This window comes from Lonchura striata, chromosome 1A, assembly GCF_050655825.1.
Source record: "Lonchura striata isolate lonStrDom1 chromosome 1A, ASM5065582v1, whole genome shotgun sequence".
Taxonomy (NCBI): domain Eukaryota; kingdom Metazoa; phylum Chordata; class Aves; order Passeriformes; family Estrildidae; genus Lonchura; species Lonchura striata.
This window is the reverse complement of record NC_140741.1, coordinates 12,672,998-12,692,482: the sequence shown is the minus strand read 5'-3', so window position 1 is coordinate 12,692,482 and position 19,485 is coordinate 12,672,998. Positions and strand designations below refer to the sequence as shown.

The 19,485-nt window shown below is 39.4% G+C and overlaps 1 protein-coding gene across 2 annotated transcripts in view; it reads right to left on the bottom strand.

Annotated features, from left to right (window-relative positions):
* Positions 1-341: 341 nt before the first annotated feature.
* The window catches only part of SLC15A5 (solute carrier family 15 member 5), a 31,169-nt gene continuing 12,025 nt past the window's right edge, over positions 342-19,485 (bottom strand). Inside the window, exons 6-10 of one of the 2 annotated variants that reach the window (XM_021535188.3) lie at positions 18,570-18,756; positions 14,767-14,955; positions 10,484-10,615; positions 2,559-2,667; positions 342-879 (exon numbers count right to left, since the gene is read on the bottom strand). In XM_021535188.3, coding sequence (XP_021390863.3) covers positions 735-879; positions 2,559-2,667; positions 10,484-10,615; positions 14,767-14,955; positions 18,570-18,756 — 762 coding nt within the window. In that variant the 3' untranslated portion in view covers positions 342-734. The remainder of the gene's footprint in view (positions 880-2,558; positions 2,668-10,483; positions 10,616-14,766; positions 14,956-18,569; positions 18,757-19,485) is intronic. The other variant, XM_085569937.1, reaches the window with a different exon arrangement.

Genomic DNA, 19,485 nt, shown 5'->3' with positions numbered 1-19,485 from the left:
TCCTAATTCCCTTCACCCCCCTTCACTGCAATCAGTAAATTTGGTGCTAATATATTCCAGTGTGCCATTCTCCTATTAGCAATTTTCTTCATATCACCCTCCAGGAATGGCAGATCTCACAGTGTTGCTGCCAAGTGAGACTGGATACTCCAGCATCAGTGTTTCATGGCACACCTTATGGACTGATGGCTGGCATCTGGTTTCTAGTTTTATTTTTGGTAGATCACAAAGCAATTTGCAAAGAATGCTTGTGTCCATTTCACCAACAGGGAAACTAAAGCAGCCAGAGCCAAGAGCAGTACATAAGACTCCCACCATTGCAAACATCAAACAGTCAATAGCAGATTTCAAAATCACTTGTTAATTATACTGTCACAAAGTAATTTGCTAAACGAATGTCTGGACGTTTATTAATTTTCAACCACTCCTAAATGCAAATATATGTGGATACCTATTTCCTTATAAAGATTAAAAACCTCTCTCCATCAATTGTGGTAAGCAGTGAGCTCTCTGTGGCCTCCAGGTGAATTATGACAGTGGAGCCTCCTTCAAGACCAAATCCTATGAAGAATGCTATGTTGTTAACTTCTAAATAACATTATTATTCACCAGATAATTCATAAATACCAGGACATATTTCCACTTAAGTGCACTGGGTAATTTATCCTTAGAGAGCTGGTGCATAAAAAAACCTCCAAAATTTAGGGTTGAAATTTTATCAGGGTGAAATTCTATCAGGTTTTCTCCACAGGAGACAAAATGGGAGAACTTTCCAGGACAGCATTATAATGCTTGATGGCTTTTTCATTCTTCAAAAGTTTTTCTCCAGAAAGATTTCCTCTGAATTCATTTGTGCAATCTTCATGCAGATTGTTGTATCTGAGGGAGATGATACAGAAAGAGAATAAAAAAATAATCATCCTTTAAAGTATTTGCTTCACCCATTGTTTATACACAATACTTCTTAAGTTGCAGTACCTTCCAAGTCTTGGATTTCAAGGCAGCCAAAAAAATAGGAAAATGCAAACATGAAAATGCACATATGCATTTTCCTAGAGCCTTTCAGAACTCCAGGGTGAGAAGTATCAAACTGGGTGCAGATGTTAATAATACTTGTACTATGTCCTTAAAAAAAAATTAATAATTAACATGCCTTTTCCCACAGAGAAATTTTGGTGTGTTTTTCCTTATTCCAAGTTTTAAAGTCTGTTTTCCCCCTCTGCCTAACCAGTGTTTATCTGAATAGTCGTCACTCAGAGGACTCCCTGCTCAGATAATTCTTATCCATCAAAAAAGGAAACAATTACTAGAAATATGTGGTTTTGAAATAAATTGTAAGTCAAAATTTGTATTATTGAAAAATGAGGTACCTTGATTCTGAAGTGAAATGCTGATTTGAAATAAACTTTTTTAAACATTTGGTTTTCTATTTTTAGGAAGATTAGAGGTCAACAGATTTCTTCATAAAAATGTTAAGCTGTGGTGGATTTTTTTTTTTTTTTTTAGTTTAAACTGATTTTATGTTAACATTTTGACAAGCAAAACCTCTTAGTTTTCAGTAGTAAATGCCACAAATGAAAATTTCAATTTACAGGAGAATAAAATCCCATATGAGGAGAACTCAGGAGAAATGCTTTTAGTTGTGGCTCAGCTCACATTTAAAAGAAGAGAATCACATTGGAATAATCAACAAGATTAAACTTTGGTATGTTGGTAAACCAGCTGCAACACTGGTGCTATATATAACAAAAAAACCAACACTTTTTGTCAAGAGTTCTAGAAGTGCACTGCCCTTGGAGGTTTTCTATTGCTCTCATCCTCATCCCTGCTCCATCAAGGTTCCTGCAGGATTCCCACAGAGCTGCCTCCCAAAACATAAGAGCCAATGGTGCTGCCCTCCCTCTTCTTGACTTTATAATGCTGACAACAGAAAATTGATTTATTTATAATACTGACAACAGAAAAATCACTTGGGATTAAACATCCCGGAGTTGTGAGTTCCTTGCATTTTACAGGCAAAATACAAGGATTAAACCAAGGCTCTGCAGGTGCCAGTGAGGGGGCTGAGCAATTCTCTTGTCTCCAGCAGGAAGTTGCTTTCCTCCCATGCCCAGCAGAGTATCAGAAAATATTTGGGGATGGTTCTGTTGCAACTGCTGCACACAAGTGGCATTTTACCACCCCCATGTCCCACCCTAAAAGGTGTGAGCTGCCTGGGAGAGCAGCAATGCTTTCTATAAATGGGTACAAAACCAAGGCCAGTGGTGGTCAGTTCCATGGCCAGTATAGATTTGTGTTCCCATCTGAGCTCCCTGCCAAAAAATTAACACCCTTCTAGAAAGGATATGATGCTCTTCTTTGTTTAGGGCTTTTTGTATTAATAAGACCCTTTAACTATTTAAGGTTAATTACATCAGCTTGCTTTAGGTTTTTTTTTTACCTCTACACATGTGATCTATCACTACTAATTCTTTATTACACACTAGTCTACAGATTTTATAAGCGTTTCTACCTGCACCTACAAACGAAACACCAAGTTTTCATTTTCTCACACGTACCTGTGTGCAATGGCCCAGAACCCCAGGGTGTTCACCATCATTAAGGATGCCAAGAAGAAGAAGAATCTCTCCAATTTACCTTCATGCAGCAGGTGTGGGAACCAGGTGCCTGGTGAAGCAGACATTTGCAGCAGAATGAGTTTGCCTTGCTGCACAAGACGTAGCTCGTGTGGAAACCACGAGGAGAACTCAGTGTGAGACACAACCCCCACAGGTGTTCTGAACAACCCCCCATAGCTGCTGACACAAATTTCATTCTCACAGCATCCATGGGGGTTTTGGAGTCTACTCTTGCTTTGCAGACAGCATGTAGAGATCTAGAGGAACTAAAGAACTTCCCTAATAAATCCGAAGTGTCATGGAAAACCTAATCCTGCACAGCTGCTGCTGTAATGACTGGACCATCTTCCACACGTAACATCCTGTGCACACAGCTAAATCTAAGTCAGCTGTGAAAATTTTAGGACAATCTAGAATTAAGGTGGGCTGTAGAAATCCTTACTTGTATCTCTCATGCTTTTCATAGTCTATTTTTAATAGAAAGTTTAAAAACTATTTTTAAAAGCATTCACTCAGTGCCTTGGATGGTGCTCCATTACCAAGAGACCACCTGACACTTTAGCTTTCTTCACTTCTTTACCCATGAGCCTGTAAGGTGTCATTTTCTTTCATTCAGTGTTTATTTACACAAATCAGACCTTTTTCAACCAAGGGTTTTGGAACAGTGTCTGCGCAATTCTGGCCCTCCTTTCAGCAGAGGACAGTGCACACCTACACACAGTCTTAGCACACAGAGACTTCCCTGCCTGTGCTTTCCTGTTGCACTCCAGTTTGTGGCTGTATTGCTTTCAGTGTTGTCCACTGCAACCACTCTGCAAACAAGCTCAGGTGGCAGATAACTGTAGAGATCAAAATGGTTAAAAACAAAGCCAGCCCCAGCCAGTCTGCAATTGAAGGAAATCAGTACCCAACTACAGCAAAAGCATCAAACCAATGTAAAAAAAAAAAAAGTTCCAGCAGAAACCAAAGTTACAGAATATCAGAGGCCTATACAGTGCTGTAATGACCATATACATTATTTGGGAATACAGGATATTTATTGCCTTTGAGGAAGGCACATAGACTGTCTTCATTAGCAGTTAATGAAGAAATGCAGAGTGTGAAAGTGCTGGTGCTGAGAATGCGACATCCACACTCTCCACAGCTCAGGGGAGTTCAAATCTTGGAGCAGTTCCCATTAACAGCTGGAACATATCATACATGAGCTTATTTTTGTTGTTGTTTAGTTGCCTCTAAAAATAATTGATTTGTTTTCAAGCTCCAAGATCATTCTGTGATGCAAATCAGAGATTATTGGGAGATCTACATTAAAAGCATACCCCTGATCTGAACTACACCTGCATCAGTGTGCCCAAAGTCACCTTTCCCCTGAATTAAAGTCTGGTATCAAAACCTTCCCATCTAAATAATGTGGCTATTCACCCCTTGAATGAGCTAATGGGGAAAGAAGGAAAAGCAGCCCTCTTACCACAGCTGTATTGAAAAACCTGATGGCCTTAACAGACCTTTTGGCCACTAATGCCACTTTACACATTGACTGCCATCCTTAGATTGTTAATATTTTTCTAATTAGAGGCAAAGAGCAGTTCCACATCATGGGAGAGACACCAGCAAAGGATTACAACCTGCCAAACACATATTGATATATTTAAATTTTTCTCTTCCCTTCACATCTTAGAGTTATAAACATATTTATTTTCAGAGCTGTTGCCTTTAGTTCTCCAGGGACTGACAGAGAACAAGTGCCATCAGTTTCCCTAACCTCCTGCACAGTTGTCTCCATGCCGTGTTACCTTTTTGCTGATCACAGAGCAGCACCATCACACCTCTGCCTGCTCCCTTCCTTTTGCAGCACTATCCCAGAGCCAGTTTTAAAAACCTATCATCTAACACTAAGTTGACTGAGCTCCTAGGTGCTGTAGCTTCATTTTAGCAGCTTATAAACTTTTACTGTCATCATTCACAATCAGGCAGTTTTTCATTTTGCATCCCCCAGGGGCCAATGGAAGGCAGAGACAGAGCATGTGGATGTGATGAAAGGGAAATCCTGCATGGGGGTCTGCACTGCAGCTTGTCAAAGCAGAGTTCACACTGTCTGCTGGGTTATTCCCCTTGGCTGGGCTAGCTACAGGAACAGCAGGGGCTTCCTCATGGAATGGCATTGCCAGTAGAACCTGAACAGAAAATAGATACTTAAAAAGTTAATACAAACAATTTTGCAGGTTCTGAGTTTCAGATATCCATTTGCATCATTCTCTGTGTTATCACTAATAAAGGCACCAGAGAAAAGCTCTGAAACTTGGGCTGGTTGGTTCTGTGACGGCAGGATGGCAGCCTGGCCAGCAGACTTGGATCCACTCCTACTTCACCATGGCCTGGGTCAAGAATCCTTTCTCTGTCTCCTCCCTGCTTCCCTCAGGAGCTGCCACAGTGTTTAAACAGTGAGGCCAGGATAATGACAGGGAACCTTTGGAAAATCCAAATGACCAACAGCACAGGCAGGGACAAAATCAGGCAGGATATGGTGAAGCTCCAGCTGCCATAGAGCACACAATTTCTCTCTAGTTTCCTGCTCTGTCCACAACAAGAGGTGGAATCAAAGCTTTCTTTTCCTTCCAGAGAGGGACAGCAAGGCTTGTTGTCCCTTCCTCTACAGAGGAACAAGGATGGTAGCAGTCCTAAGATATCCAGATTATAATCCTTCCAGTACACATTTTCAACAGTTGATGCAGCAAAACTTAATATAAACATTTCCTACTTACAGCCAAAAAAAAAAAAAAAAAAAAAAAAAAAATTACTTCTCATTCTTTTTACTTTCATTACTTTTAATTTTTTTTCTCTCCACAAAATAGGGGAAAAACCTCAACTACTTCTACTTATACTCACTTTAAAGAGAATTCTCTCTGCTTGCAGGAAGTCTTGAGAGAAGAGTCATAAGTGCTAGAACTTCACCTACATGTTTCAGGCACCAAAACTCCCTTTAGATGCTCTCACCCCTGACCCCACTGACACCTCCCACAAGCTGTCTGCAGACTGACTACCTTTGGGGCTCATACTCAGGATATTACCCTCAACCATGAACATCAGGGACTCCCTGGGCCAGTTTTTTGGTTTTGCTGGAATTAGGCACCCTGGGATTGCTGTGATTGAAGAGTCCAGCACTTCCCCATCCTTGCCTCAGCATGCAACATGCTAACAATTCACTTTTCCCCAAAAGATGCTGCCTCTGGGCTCTGTGCATCTTCTTTTCTGTGGAGATTGCCAACAGAAGTGGCAATTACAAGGTTGGTTTGTCACACAGATAATTGCTCACTGGGAATTAACTTTCTGCAACAAGCTCCTGATTTCCATTTTTATTCCAACAATAGAAATACTTAGTGGCATGAATCACCACAAAGAAACAGAAGTTTCCTTTAGGTGCATTATTTTAAATAGACTTTCTCTACTGGTTAGAGGTGAATTGGTTACATATTTTATGGCAAATTTAGAGCAAGTTAGAAAATGAAGCCTAGGCAGAGTCTGTTCCTCAAGTCTGCTCTACAGTCATGGAAATAAAGCACCTGGTAAACTTTCACTGACATTTTGGAGTCCTTTTGTGTCAATTTTGCATCAAAAAATCACTCAGTCCAATAAAGAGGAATAATTTACAATACCAAGAGGAAACAACTGATCCTACCAAAACAGGCAGAGGTGGAGGTGAAGTAGAGATGAGGATATGGACAAAAACATTCCTGGGCTGTTTCTGGTGGGTGACTGACAGCAAGGAGCTGCTGGCAACAGCAGCCATTGAACAGAACCCAAAAATGTCCAGTCTTTGACAAATATTAGTGCACACAACACATCTGCTGCTCTGGTGGCACCCTCAGAGAGCTCAAGGGAAAGTTGCACAGGGAGGCATCCAGGATTTTTGGCTGATTTTTTGCATTATCCTATTTTATTATGGGGAAAACTTTGAAGAAAAAACATAACAGTCACATGCCAGAAGTTACTCTATCCTGTACCATTCCTGCATTTTTTGCAGCTATCCTGCAACCTATCTATAATGCTATCATTATAGAAAAAAATTAATTCATATTTTAAAAAAGGTTTGTACTGCCTTCCTTCATTTCATGAACTTAGTGGGCATATATTTCAAGTTTTATCATAGCCAAATTAAAGTTTCACTCTGCCTCTAATCCCCGTTAGCTAAGTAGGCACCAGTGGCCACCACCATCTGGACTGCAAGAAATATCCTTTAGCTTTATCATCCTTGGTATTTAGAATCACACAAGTCAAAAATGCTAAAAAGAACCAAAAAACCCAAACCCAAACCACAAACCCCCCAGTGATTCTCTAAATACAAGCAGGAAAATTGTGTCTGGGACTGTTTCCTGCCTCTGACCTTTTTTTAATTTTTAATTCTTACATATTTATATTAATATTTTTAGAGAAATATATTCTGAAATGATTGGCATAAGAGGACAGGTTTTGTCTTGCATCTTCTTCCGTTAAAATGTTAGGAGAGGTAAGAGATCCAAAAGAAAGCAGTTTCCCAGCTTGTACTGAAAATATCACTGTCACCCATCATCTGTTTGCTCTCGTCAGATTTTTTTTAAAAAAGTCTTATTTTATCATATTCACACCATCCTCCATAGATGCGTTAAAAATGATTAATGCAGCTTTGACTGTGACTGATATCTGATCAACTCTGCCAATAAAAACCCAAATAAAATTCTAAACTAGTGGCATAAAATAGGATATAAAAATGTTTAAATTTTGTCAACACCCTCTGTGCTTCAACACTTCAAAATACACAGTGGAGGATCTACTTTGCTGCAGGAACATGGAAAAACATGGTCTCAGTGCTCAGAGATGGGAGAACCAGAAATAGTCTTGGCTCAGGTTTTAGTGAAACAAAAATCATGGGACAAGACAAAAGCATTCACAGCCCAGGAGTCACTCACTAAGCCTCGTTAAATCTTACAGAACCATTTCATCAACACTATCCTCTCTTGCAGCAAAACAGAAAGAACTTGCTCTTCCAATATAAATCAATTATTAAATTAGCTGAGCCCTTTTTTTTAGGAAGAAAATAAAGAGTTCTGGTTGGTTTGCTTTACTCCCAGTTTCATAAATTGTCCAGATACTGAATATTTACAAGCTCTTTAAACAGATCTGGAAAAAAAAAGGTGAGCAAAAAAATCTTAATTTGTGTCATTGGACTGTAATTTGACTTAAGAGAGGCCACAGATTTGTTCCCTACAGCAGTCCTCTTTAGTGGGTTCATTAGGCAACCACTAGGTTTTAATAAATTTAAAAGACTATATTATTTTGCTGATTGTAATGAGCACTAAAGTCAACTGTATGAAGCTGTCCACTGTAAAATTTGTGTGTATAACATTTCCTACCAAACTAGGAGAAAAACAACAGGGAGCCTTTTGTTTTGCTATAGTCTATCCCCACCTCCAAAAGTCTGATCCTAAACCTATTCTGATTTAGGAGTCAGCAGGAAAACAGCCTGGGATGAGCAGAGGAATGTTAGATCACAAATAAATTTACAGGAACATCACCATCATTTGCAAGCTGTGAATTGTGTGGTAATCTGGAATTATTAATCTTATTCAAGCAAGGAACACTGAGAAAGAGATACCCAGTGAGATCCTAATTATTTTTAAAAATAAAATGTGAGAGCCCAGTAATATGTTGTTTACATATTAATATGGCAAGTAATCTCTAACACTCTCCTAACTAGAGCAACAGAGCAATCACTGAGCATTTTTCACTTTATGTTCCCTAAAGCTTTTCAAGTTTTGCAGAGGACTTCTTCTGCTTAGCAGTAGTTATTTCTATTACAGCATCTGAATACAGAGTGTCACTTATTCCCTTGGAAATTCCAGAGTGACTTTTGCTCAGGATAATGGTGCAGTCAATTCCACCTACAGTAACAGCATGTCTGACAAAGTTAAACAAAGACAGCTTTGGAAAAACAAAAGAAAAGCTGAAGTTGAGAAGTTTGCCACCCAACTATCTAAGAGTGAGAAATATTTTAGCCAGGAAACTTTTCACTTTGCTCAAGAATCCTGAGCAAAAAGGGTTTGAATGTGGTAACCACAGCCTGTGGAGAATTTAGAGTTCAGCCTCCTTGGTCTCAGCCAGGATAAAAATTCAATCTCTGTTAAAACAGTATTTCTGGCAAGAAAACTTTTTACAAATCAATTACGTAATTTCATAAAGACTCACAAAAAAAGAATTAACCACCCTGATAGAAAACCAGACAAATACCTACTGAATTGCAAATGAAATGCAAAAAAATTGGTTTCCTCTATCACAGAGTACGGAAATACTCAGTAAAGAAATTAAATACATAATCGGCAAAATATTTTGGTGCTGACATTATGCTTGATTATTTTGCAATTATTTAATTATTTCCAAAGTCAAATTGCAGTAAAGCATCAGTTTTACTAAATATTTCAATCTCATAAAAATTAATAGTTTCCATACTTTGGAGGGGGAGGGTGAGAGAAGAAACATCAGCAACACAGTCTGTCTTAAACTGTTTAATTTGCCCCATATTACACTGAACTCACAATAATTAAAAACAACCTTTTCCACCAGGGGATATTCAAGCAGCTCAGTTCTCCACACTGGATGGCTTGGGGCTTAATAGTTTTTTGCCCGATTTGTGTGTGCAAACATTCGTTGTTTTTTTTTTTACCCATCTCCAGGTGATGTTTTATACCTTGTAATAAAATTTTAATTGAATTTTTAACTTAAAAACAGGATTGCGTGTCAAAGCATCATTTGTTTATTCAGATCTTGCGAGTAGGAATAAAAACTTCTTGTCACACTTTCAAAACACCACTTCTGCTTGATTTTAAATTACATGATTCCTTTCATAGGAAAGAGAAGGACCCAAAAATTTTAATCCTAAACAGTTACAAAATCCTGCAGCAATTGCAGGCAATTAGGGCCAGCAGCTGTGGTCTCTAAAGAACATTTCTGTTCCACCAGAGCTTGTCAATGGCATCTTCAGAAATATTTCTTCAGCAAGTGGGACTACTTCAAATTTGTGAACAAATTTGGGATGCCTGTCCCTCAGTCAAGAACTCAAGTGCTTTACTTGTTAAATTTACTTGTGAAAAAGGTGTTTTCTGTATTGAACAAAGATTCAGCAGCAAAGGAAAAATGACTTTAAGGCATTCCTGGCTTAGCTGGAAAGTCAGTAACCCAGGAACAACTGCAGTTCAGAGCTTCCACTAAATGCACTAAATACAGTAACTCCTTTTGAAACAGGAAGATTTGTGGGAATTGCAGCCTTCATCTGAGAAAGGGCAAGCCCACAGTGAGATGAAACAGCACTGTCACAGAATCTGGCTGTTCCAATAGCTAGGCAAAGGCAGAGGAACCAGTGGGTCCATGAGACTGAGCTCCCCAGACAGCTTTGAAACCCTCAGCCCTGAAACCTCAAACCTATCCCACACTGGGACAGACAGGAAGGAATGTTCCCCATTCTTTAAAGCTCAGATCTTGCTCTCAAGGCCAGAGGCTTCCATGTAAGTGTGGAGAACATGAATGCTCTTCTTCATGAACTCCAAAAGGTGCTTCCTAGCCAATTTATTTTCAGTCTTCCAGAACAAAACTACAGAGATTGGACAGGAGGACTTCCTGCAAGATGTCATCCTCTAATTACTCTGACTATCAAAACTAAGATGACTCATTAAAATTGGATGAATATAGCTGGAAGGCTATTTCCTATCTTAATTCCATCTTAATTGTGAGAGCAAATCAATAAAACTTTGGCATCCCTTTTAATTCTGCTGCCTGATTCTCCAAATCAATAATATTAGAAAACTGCTCAGGAGCACACATGATGAGCATACTCTTACCTTGAGTGCCTGCGTGGGCTGTCTGCACAAAGAGAGCTCCCACAAAGCAGCCAGCTCCATTAAAGAGAGCTAAAAAATGCATGGAAATCCCTCTCATTCTTTCAGGCACAAGCCAGAATGAAAGTAAGGAACCTTAGGAGGGAAGCAGATACAGTTACAAGTTAAAAAAAGAAAAAAAAAAAAAAACAACAGTTAAATGATGGTAAAACATTGATAACACAGAAAAATTTCAAAGCATCTCAATTAGTGAATTTCCATATTGTATGCAGAGAATGTTCTTGCTGCAGAGGGGCAATCAGATGTACCCTATAACATGATAGGTACCCTGTAACAAAGCATTATCTAAACTGCTTAAATGAATATCTTTAACAAACTACCCCCACACAGATATCCATATTCCACCAGTACAGAAACATTTTTCACCCAGAAATTTGCTTGAACCTTTTAAAACCTCAGGCATGAGCAAGAGCAGAGAAACGCCACCACAGCCAGTAAGCACGAAGACAATGGATGTGATATTTAACTGCAGAACAGCAGGACCTTCTATCTCAGAGCCACTGCAGCACAGCCACTAGTAAATATTTCCAAAATCTAGAGCTCTGCCTTAATTTGCACAGTTAGCTTGCTTTACCTTATGGCTGGACAATGCTCCTGTTCCCTGGAGTGCAACCCCCAGGCTCACTGGCTCATTTTTAAAACCTCATTCCTCACTTTCTTGCCACAAGGCTAAACCAGAAGCAGCAACAGCTTTGGTGGAGAGGGGAAGCTGTAGCATGCTGCTGTAGCATGGATGGCTATAAATAATCCCACCAGCTGTAATCTGGCTGTAACAGCAAGACTTTATGATAGCTGTTCTTTTTGTGCAATTTTCACTGATCACCAAAAACTTTTCTTTCCTAATTTCTCTCTTTAGTTCTCCTCCACACTTTTTCTCCCAATCCCAGAGTGTCCCCACCTGCTTTATTTGTTAAATTAGAATGACCTCCAGCTTGAAAAACTTGCCAACAGAAGATCCAATTTGGATCCTGAGTTGCCTGAAGCACCTCTGAATACAAATGAAACTTTGCAATCACCATCTTTCATTTGGATGTCCAAATGAGAGCTTTGAAAACATATGAAAGAAAGGAAATACCAAGGACAGTGTTTTCTTCCTCACTCACAATAGGAACCAGAAGCCTGAGGGCAAGAGAAAGCAGGTGAGCCTGGGTCACCATCTGTAGCTGCAGCAGCCTGAAGCATTGTACAGCTAACTTGAGACACTAAAAGACTTAAAAGTTTCTGGTTGTTCCTCCCTTCTAAAAGCAGGGGTGCAAAACATGCATCTTGGTCAAATTCAGCCTGGGTAATTGCATCCTACTTACCTAAATTACCCCTGCTGCTTCAATAGCCTGCTCCACTCCTCCCTTTCCCCATGGTGCTGCTGGGAACTATTAAACAGCTGCTGCATTTCTCCCTGGAGACTGCTGCAATTTATTGGTGGGCAAAGCCATCCCAAATTAACTAACAGAGCTGTAGCTTCTTGGTTTAAACCAAGCTGGGGTTACAAATTCAGCCTGTCAAAGGCTAGTGAGAATTTTGTAGCACTGTTGAAGAGAGCAATACCATTGTTTGATTTTATTTTTAAGACTTAGTGGCAGATATTACTCTAAGAGATGCTTTTGCCACCTGAAGCAGATGACTATTCAAAAGTCTTATCAACAAGATAATTAAATAGAATGTATAAACACAGTTCTATGTATCAGGGACTGAATTACAGAATAGCTTGGGTTGGGAGGGACTTTAAAGGTCCTCCAGTTGCAACCCCACTGCTATGAGCAAGGACACCTTCCACCAAACAAAGCTACTGAGAGCCCAGCCTGACCTTGAGCACTGCCAGGGATAGGAGAGCCACAGCTTCTCTGGGTAACCTTTGCCAGAGCCTCAGCACCCTCACAGGAAAGAGTTTCCTCCTGATAGCTAATCTAAAGCTATTCGCAGTCTGAAAATGATCCTCTTCCTCCTGTCACTACATGCCCTTGTAAATAACTTCTCTCTCTCTTGTAGGCTCTTGTCAAGTACTGAAATGACACAATTAAGTCACCTTGAAGCCTTCTCTTTTCCAGGCTGAACAACCTCAGTCAGAGGGGTCCTAATGAAGATAAAGAGCTCAATGTGCCAAATCTAACATCTCTAACCAAGCTCTTCAGAAATGAGCTATCTCCTTTCTTCCCTCTGCATAAGAGTGTGACCATTTCCCTTTTCAGCTTGGATCATGTACTTTCAGGTCCAGTAAATTATTATAACAACTGAATTTGACCTTCTGCATGAGAAAGGCAGTAAAATTCCAGGAAAGGTGAGACAGCTCTGTAAGGGTCTAGGCTGCCATTGACATGCACGGAGATGCACCAAAAGGTTCCTGAACAGCAATTCAGTTCAAACTGAAGTGGAAGGCCAGAGCTCAGTTCAGAAGCCTGAATGCAGAGGCTGAAGGCTGCTGGAGATAATTCAGAGGACCTCAGCCAGTGCAAGACCTGGGGCAAAACCAGGCTCCTCTCCAGCAGCAGCTGGAAGTCCCAGGCTGCAGAGTGCCAGCTTGCCCTGCCTGCACAGCCAAGACACTCTGTGACAAACAGGGCCAGGCACCAATTTGTGCAATGAATGGAGGCCTTCTTCCCCATCAGCTACAGCAATATTCTAGTTTAGGCACCTCCCTTTAGCTTTTCATCTGCAAGTGTTTAGATTTAGTCCCATTTAGCTGGTTCTTAAATCACACCTCTCACTGCAGCTCTTAGCACGATGCTTAATCTCTACTTAAATGAGGAAGGACAGCTTTTCTTCCTAAGAAATTTGAACCACAATCCTTTAAAAAAGGTCTTAAAAAAAAAAAAAAAAGGAAGAAAACCCCTAAGATGGAGTTTTATTTCTTTTCTAAAGGCTAAAGTAATCTTCCAGTCACTGGACTCCAGTTGTGCACCAGTGTGCTAGATTAAAAGGCCTTATTCTACCAGCAATATTCTCCTGCTTTTGCATGAGAAGACTGTAAGCAAGTCACCTCCTAACCTTTTTTTTTGTTAAGCTAAACAGAGAAGGTCACAGTTTTCAGTTACGCTTAGCCTGTAACCTAGAAACCAAATTACCTGCCTAGAAACCTGTCTCAGTTAAGTACTTGAGAGCTATCAGATGAAGAGGCATTATGAAAGTGCTAAGTATTTAAAACTAGGGAAAATTACCTTTTTAATGACAGCCCATGACCCACAGTTCTCAGTCTCAGAGTATAAGAATGAAGCTGAGACACTGAAGTTATTTCCTGCTCTTAAATAAAAACCTGAACATTTCTGGGGTTGTACTGAAACAAGAGACACTCAACCCAGAGAATTAAATGCCTGCAGAGATCAGCCAGTCAATTACTTTACCTGTATCTCTAAGTGAATGTTGCTTAGATTATTTTTATAACACTAACTTTTTTTTTAAAAAGCTCTGCAAGGTAAAACACTGGTAAGCACTCTGCATTCTGCTCAGAAGAAAATAAGCCTCAAAAATGTCAGTGTAGACACGGAAAGGTAAATTATGGAAAGCAGAAAAGGTTCAGACTCACAATCAAGAGTATGACTATATAACGTGTGGATGGCAGGCACAAGCTGAGCTCTGAAAAACAGCAGTGTTTATCTTTGGCTCCATGTCACAAGTTAAGACATTATGATCTGAGGAGGCATGTTCTTATGACTCCCAATTGGAGCACTAACAAAAACCTTGCAGCTACCTACACCCTTCTCCAGGTTAACCTGTCCCTTTTACCTGCCCACATATGCTCTGTACTAGTGAAAAGCATGTAAAAATTCCATTAGCTGGGCCCAAAAATCAAAATTGCTTCACCTTGCTCTGACTGTGGCCTTTAAAGTGGCCCCAGAGCATAACCACAGCTCAGCTCTCACATGTGTTTTTATTCCATCTCAATAAAATCCTCACAGGAGAGTTCAGGTCAGAAGGGGCCTCAGGAGCTCATCCAGTCCAGCCCCTGCCTGAAGCAGGTCCAGCTCCAAGACCAAACAGGGGACTGTGTCCCCCAGGGACCTGACTGGGCTCTGCTCCCTTCCCATGGATCTGGAACACCACTGCTCATCCTGACTTACAGCCAGCAAGACAAATTATGCTTCTCTGAAGCAGGTAAAGCACAGATCTGCTCATTAAACGCATGGAAGAGAGCCAGGGATAAAATATCAGATGACAGTAATTATTTTTAGGAAGCAGATATAGTTCTTTGACAATCAGGACACCCTTCCTTTAGCCTGTTTGATTTTACTTACAGGAGGGAGTTACCAAGGCTTCAGCCACTCCAAGCAGGACGTACTGAGGAGCCAAGTGGAAGCAGGGCATGGAGGAGACCAGAAGAAGCTCCTCAGAGAGAGTCTGCTCCACCTGAGGGAAGTGCTTTCGGTGGATTTCGGAGAAGCCAGCAGCCATCACGGAAAGAGCAGCAGATAAGTGACCTACAACTGGGTGAAGAGCACAGAGCATTCACCAAGGCCATACTTACAGGACCATCCTGTGTTTAGACTGCAGTAAACTCCTAAGAAATGCAAAAGAAGCTTCCTACCCCCACCCCAACTCATTATTTTCTGGACACCTCAACATGAATGAAGAGTGCTTGCTATGTAAAAATGGCAAAAGGACACCAGCACAGACACAATTTCAGAGTTCAGAATAAATGAGAAAGGAAAAACTTTTCTGACGATCAAAGTCACAAAGAAGAACTTTTTACTTTTTTTTGAAGATTGAGGGAGAAAATGAAGAGGCAAATGTCCTTCCAGACAATACAAGAGAAAGGGTAGGAACAAAACAAATGAGCAGCAGAAAATTCTTCCAAAACTCAGATGTATTTTAACTACCCCACACTTCACTCATTGCATAGAGGATATTATTAAAATACATTATTTTGTATTTCTTGATCTTGGCGGTGTAAAATGTTTGTGTCCTCTCAGAAAAGAAAAACACAAAGAAAGCAAGGCTTTCAAGTCTCTGAACCTGAATTATCTATACCTCTTGTGGTTTGAATTCCCATTGATCTTCACTAAATTTCTGATTTTTAAACTAAAATGTGAGGGGAATTTGACAGTTAATTTTGACAGTTTTGGCTCAAATGCTTAGACTTTTTTTCTTACCAAGCCTTCATGACTGGCAACTGCCACACTGATTAGAATGGACATCAACAGTTTTTGTTTCATTCTATATTTATAACATATATACACTTTGTCTTATTTAGTGTCATTGTTTTTCAGCAGAGATTAAAAGACAAAAATCAAATATCTAAGTGGCCTCAGCCTTGCTGTGTTTTTTGCAGGCCTCTGTGTTTCTTCCTCAGCACCAAACTCTAACACCCTTCTTCCAGCACACTTTTTCTGTATGTTCAGGGCTTTAAATATCCTACCCCCCCTGCCTAACCTGAGCCTTGGAAAATGTTAAGGCTCCTCTAGTGCTTAATGAGAATATCAATGAATTATTGTTTGAAAATTGATGACAGGAGGGAATTCAACAGTGTTTTCTGGCCAATGCAACTTATCAAAGCCAGGTATGAAGCCCTCAAGGAGCTTCTTATAGTTATCCAAAGCAAGAGTGAAAAATTATGTTGGTACTGAAGAAACCTCCAGCAGTTCAGTATTCCTAACAGTGCAACAAACTTGAAGCATTTTCCTCTGCTAAAAGCCAATACATTTCAGAAAAAAGAAACTCAGGGAGCCCAACAATTTTGGCTTTTTTTTTTTTCAAGACTTTTTGTGGCAAAGGAAGAAACAAAGAGCCTTGGAGATACAGTTTTCATCTTTACTCTTTTCCCTTCAGTCCTCTTTAAAATGAGAGGCTTGGAATGAGGCTTTGGTTTTACAGGACAACATGCTGTTTTTAGTAATATTTAGGGGTGATTCTGGGACAAGATTCTTTATATTGTCTAGAGACTAAGGTTGTACTGGACCTTTATGAATAAACCAACAACTATTGAGAGAGTAACGGATTACAGTTTTTATGCAGGCCCTTAATACAGAGCAACCAGGTATTTCAGTTGTCTGTATGGTTCATCCTTGAAAACTGCTATTCTTAACATGCTGAAGATTTCCAGAAAACTATTTAAATTTCTTCTTCTTACAAGAGTTGAATTAAAATTTAGTTATGGGCTGGCTTAACACCAACTGCCTATTTATACTTCCAATTTTGTTGCTGAAAATAATTGAGAACCTAATTAACTGTTGGCAAAAATATTGGCACTTAGAGGTCTACCATACTTGCAGGTGCAGTCATATACTTGGATATCTAAAGCCATTGCCTGTACTCACAGGTATTTTTATGCCTCAGGTAGTTTATCACCCCTAACAGGAGGTTATTTTGATAAATGAACCTATTAAGAACAAACCACTGCATATATTCTACTGCTGTTCAACATAACAGGATAGAACATTAATACTAACCTGAAATTTCCATGGTTTAAAGGAAAGTGATTATCTGAATGTGCTTTTTGTGTTTTAATGCAGATGTTATTTTAAAAACTAGGCTAATTGCAACCTGCTGTGTTATATGCTTCTGGTTTGTATAAAACTTAATAACACTCTTAATTAGTCTAATTTAGTCAGATTAATGCCTCTGTGTGTGTCAGTACTCACTGTGCTGCCTGCCATGGGGCACTGAATTAATAGCAGCACACTGAGAAAATAGCGGTTTATAAATATTTTCATCTGAGGTTTGCAATGCAGACTGGAAGATAAAAAATGGAGGAAGTTTAACAAGAGTATCCATGAAAGGGAAGAGTTTTAAGTGAATACAGACTGCAAGCTGCTTTACTGCTAGTACTACATGTAGCTGACATCTGAAGAGTGTTGCAGTAGCTTCCTTCAGAGCCTAGCACATAAGAGGTTTGGGGGCAATTAAAAAACAAATAAATAAAAGAAATCACATCAGTGTCAAGAGAAGGTAGCCCAAATATTATTAAAGTTACCATTGCTTCTAGGCTATGAATTTCTCTGGAATGAGTGCCAATATACAACAGAGAAGACTTCCTTTTACCACTTCTGTGAGAAAGAGGTAACACTTCACCTTTGGAGATCCCTTCTCACTGTGACTGGGGGTACAACAAGGATTTTAATAATGAAAATACTAAACACTTGAACATTTACCTCAAATTACACATTCTAATGAAAACTAATTCGAATGAAAACAGTGCTGGGGAGGAAGGCTGTACCTTTCCAAGTAACCTCCACCTGTGAAATATTCAGCCTGGTCAATGGGAACAGCAGCCAGTGACGCACACCCACTTGTTCTGCATAGTATTCTGCATGGTTTCTTTTGCTCATCCATTCTAAAACAAAGCCTATTGCACATACAGAATTAGCCTAGATGCTTTTATTTAATTTATAGTGCAGAGTCTGGAAGAAACTGTTCTAATTGGTAATACAATTTCCCTCTTATGAGTTGCAGTCTTAGCAATAATGCACTTACAGCATAAAACCCACAGAAAAACAAAGCCTTGATTCCTGAGTTAGCTTGTTGGTTTTGCTCCTATCCTTTCTCTTGTATTATCTGGAAGGACATTTGCCTCTTCATTCTTTTCTCCTTCATTTTCTCCCTCAATCTTAAAAAAAAATCCGAACACATTTCTCCAGCATCAGAGAACAACCAACTGAAGGACTTCTTAATTTCTAAAAGACTTTGATTGTAAATTAACTGTCCAAAAGACAATAGATAAAGAAATATATAGAAGATAACCAAGTCAAAATGATTCTCAGGCATAAATAATTAAAACTGCTTCTCTCCAATACCAATTCCATTGGATGACCCCTAGTTATTCACATTTGTGAATGTGCCTCAAAATTTTTATTTTTTAGATGAGTCTGTCCTACACAAAACCTATACTTTTTTTCTTGCTATCTACTAAGTGTTTTCAGGATTGATTTTTTTCAGTAATTCCTTTGAAAGATATTTACTTTTGAGCATCATCCCAAAACAAATTCATGTTAATATTTATAGTCAGATATAATTATCTAGGATCATCCATCACATTGAAATTTCTCTTTCAAAAACAGAAAACATATTAGAGCTGTATAAATTCAAGTATTTTTTTACATACCAATGCAAATTGTTGGAGAATGTCCAGTGTCCTTGAAGCTAAAGAGCCAGGAGTTAATGCACTCCAAAATAGGAACGAGGATCAGCAGGGGCACGATGCTTATCATGTTCATTGCTGCAACTGGCAAGACAAATCCACTGAAGTGCAAGTTGGAATGCATGGTTTGGAGATAATATCCTGAAGGAATCTGTATTGAAGGGTAAAACCACAGTCATGGATAAGATTTTCACTATATTTGGAAGTTTCTCCAAGTTTTTCCTTCAGAAGAAGTCACATTAAACCAAATACCTGTTGGCAAAAAAGGAATGAGCATTCGTGAAGAAAGCCTTTCAGATAATGACAAGATTGTTCTCTGCCAGAACATAACATTTCCCTTTTATAAGATTTTCTCCTACATTTAACAAATTAAGCAACAGTCTAAAAGTTTATTTGATCACCCCTAATTAGAGCCATCAGCCAATATACTAAATAATTCCAACAAAAAACTTCCGTCACTTTACCCAGACAGTGTTTAATAGATCAGAATCTTGAAATAGAAAAATGCAGAGCAATTTGATTTTAGAATTGCAAGGAACAGAATGATTTTGGACTTATGATTGCATGCTGAAGGTAGGAGCACTTTAAAAGCTACAGGGAATAAAGATTTGGGTACAGGCTTAGAACCAGCTTAATGCACCTCACAGTCAGGGCACCTATAGAGGATTTCCTTTCACCTGGGGGAACTGAAAACCAAAGCAAAAACAAGCAGATGAGGAACCTCCCAGTGGCAGTCAACAGGGTACACAATTGAGTAGATTTGTGGGACTCTCCCACTACAAAGGCAAATAATTCCTCCTGCTTGTGTGAGGCTATACAGAAGAGCTGTTGAGTTTATAAAAAAAGTGTAAAACCAAAATCCTGATGGCTTCTACCAGCA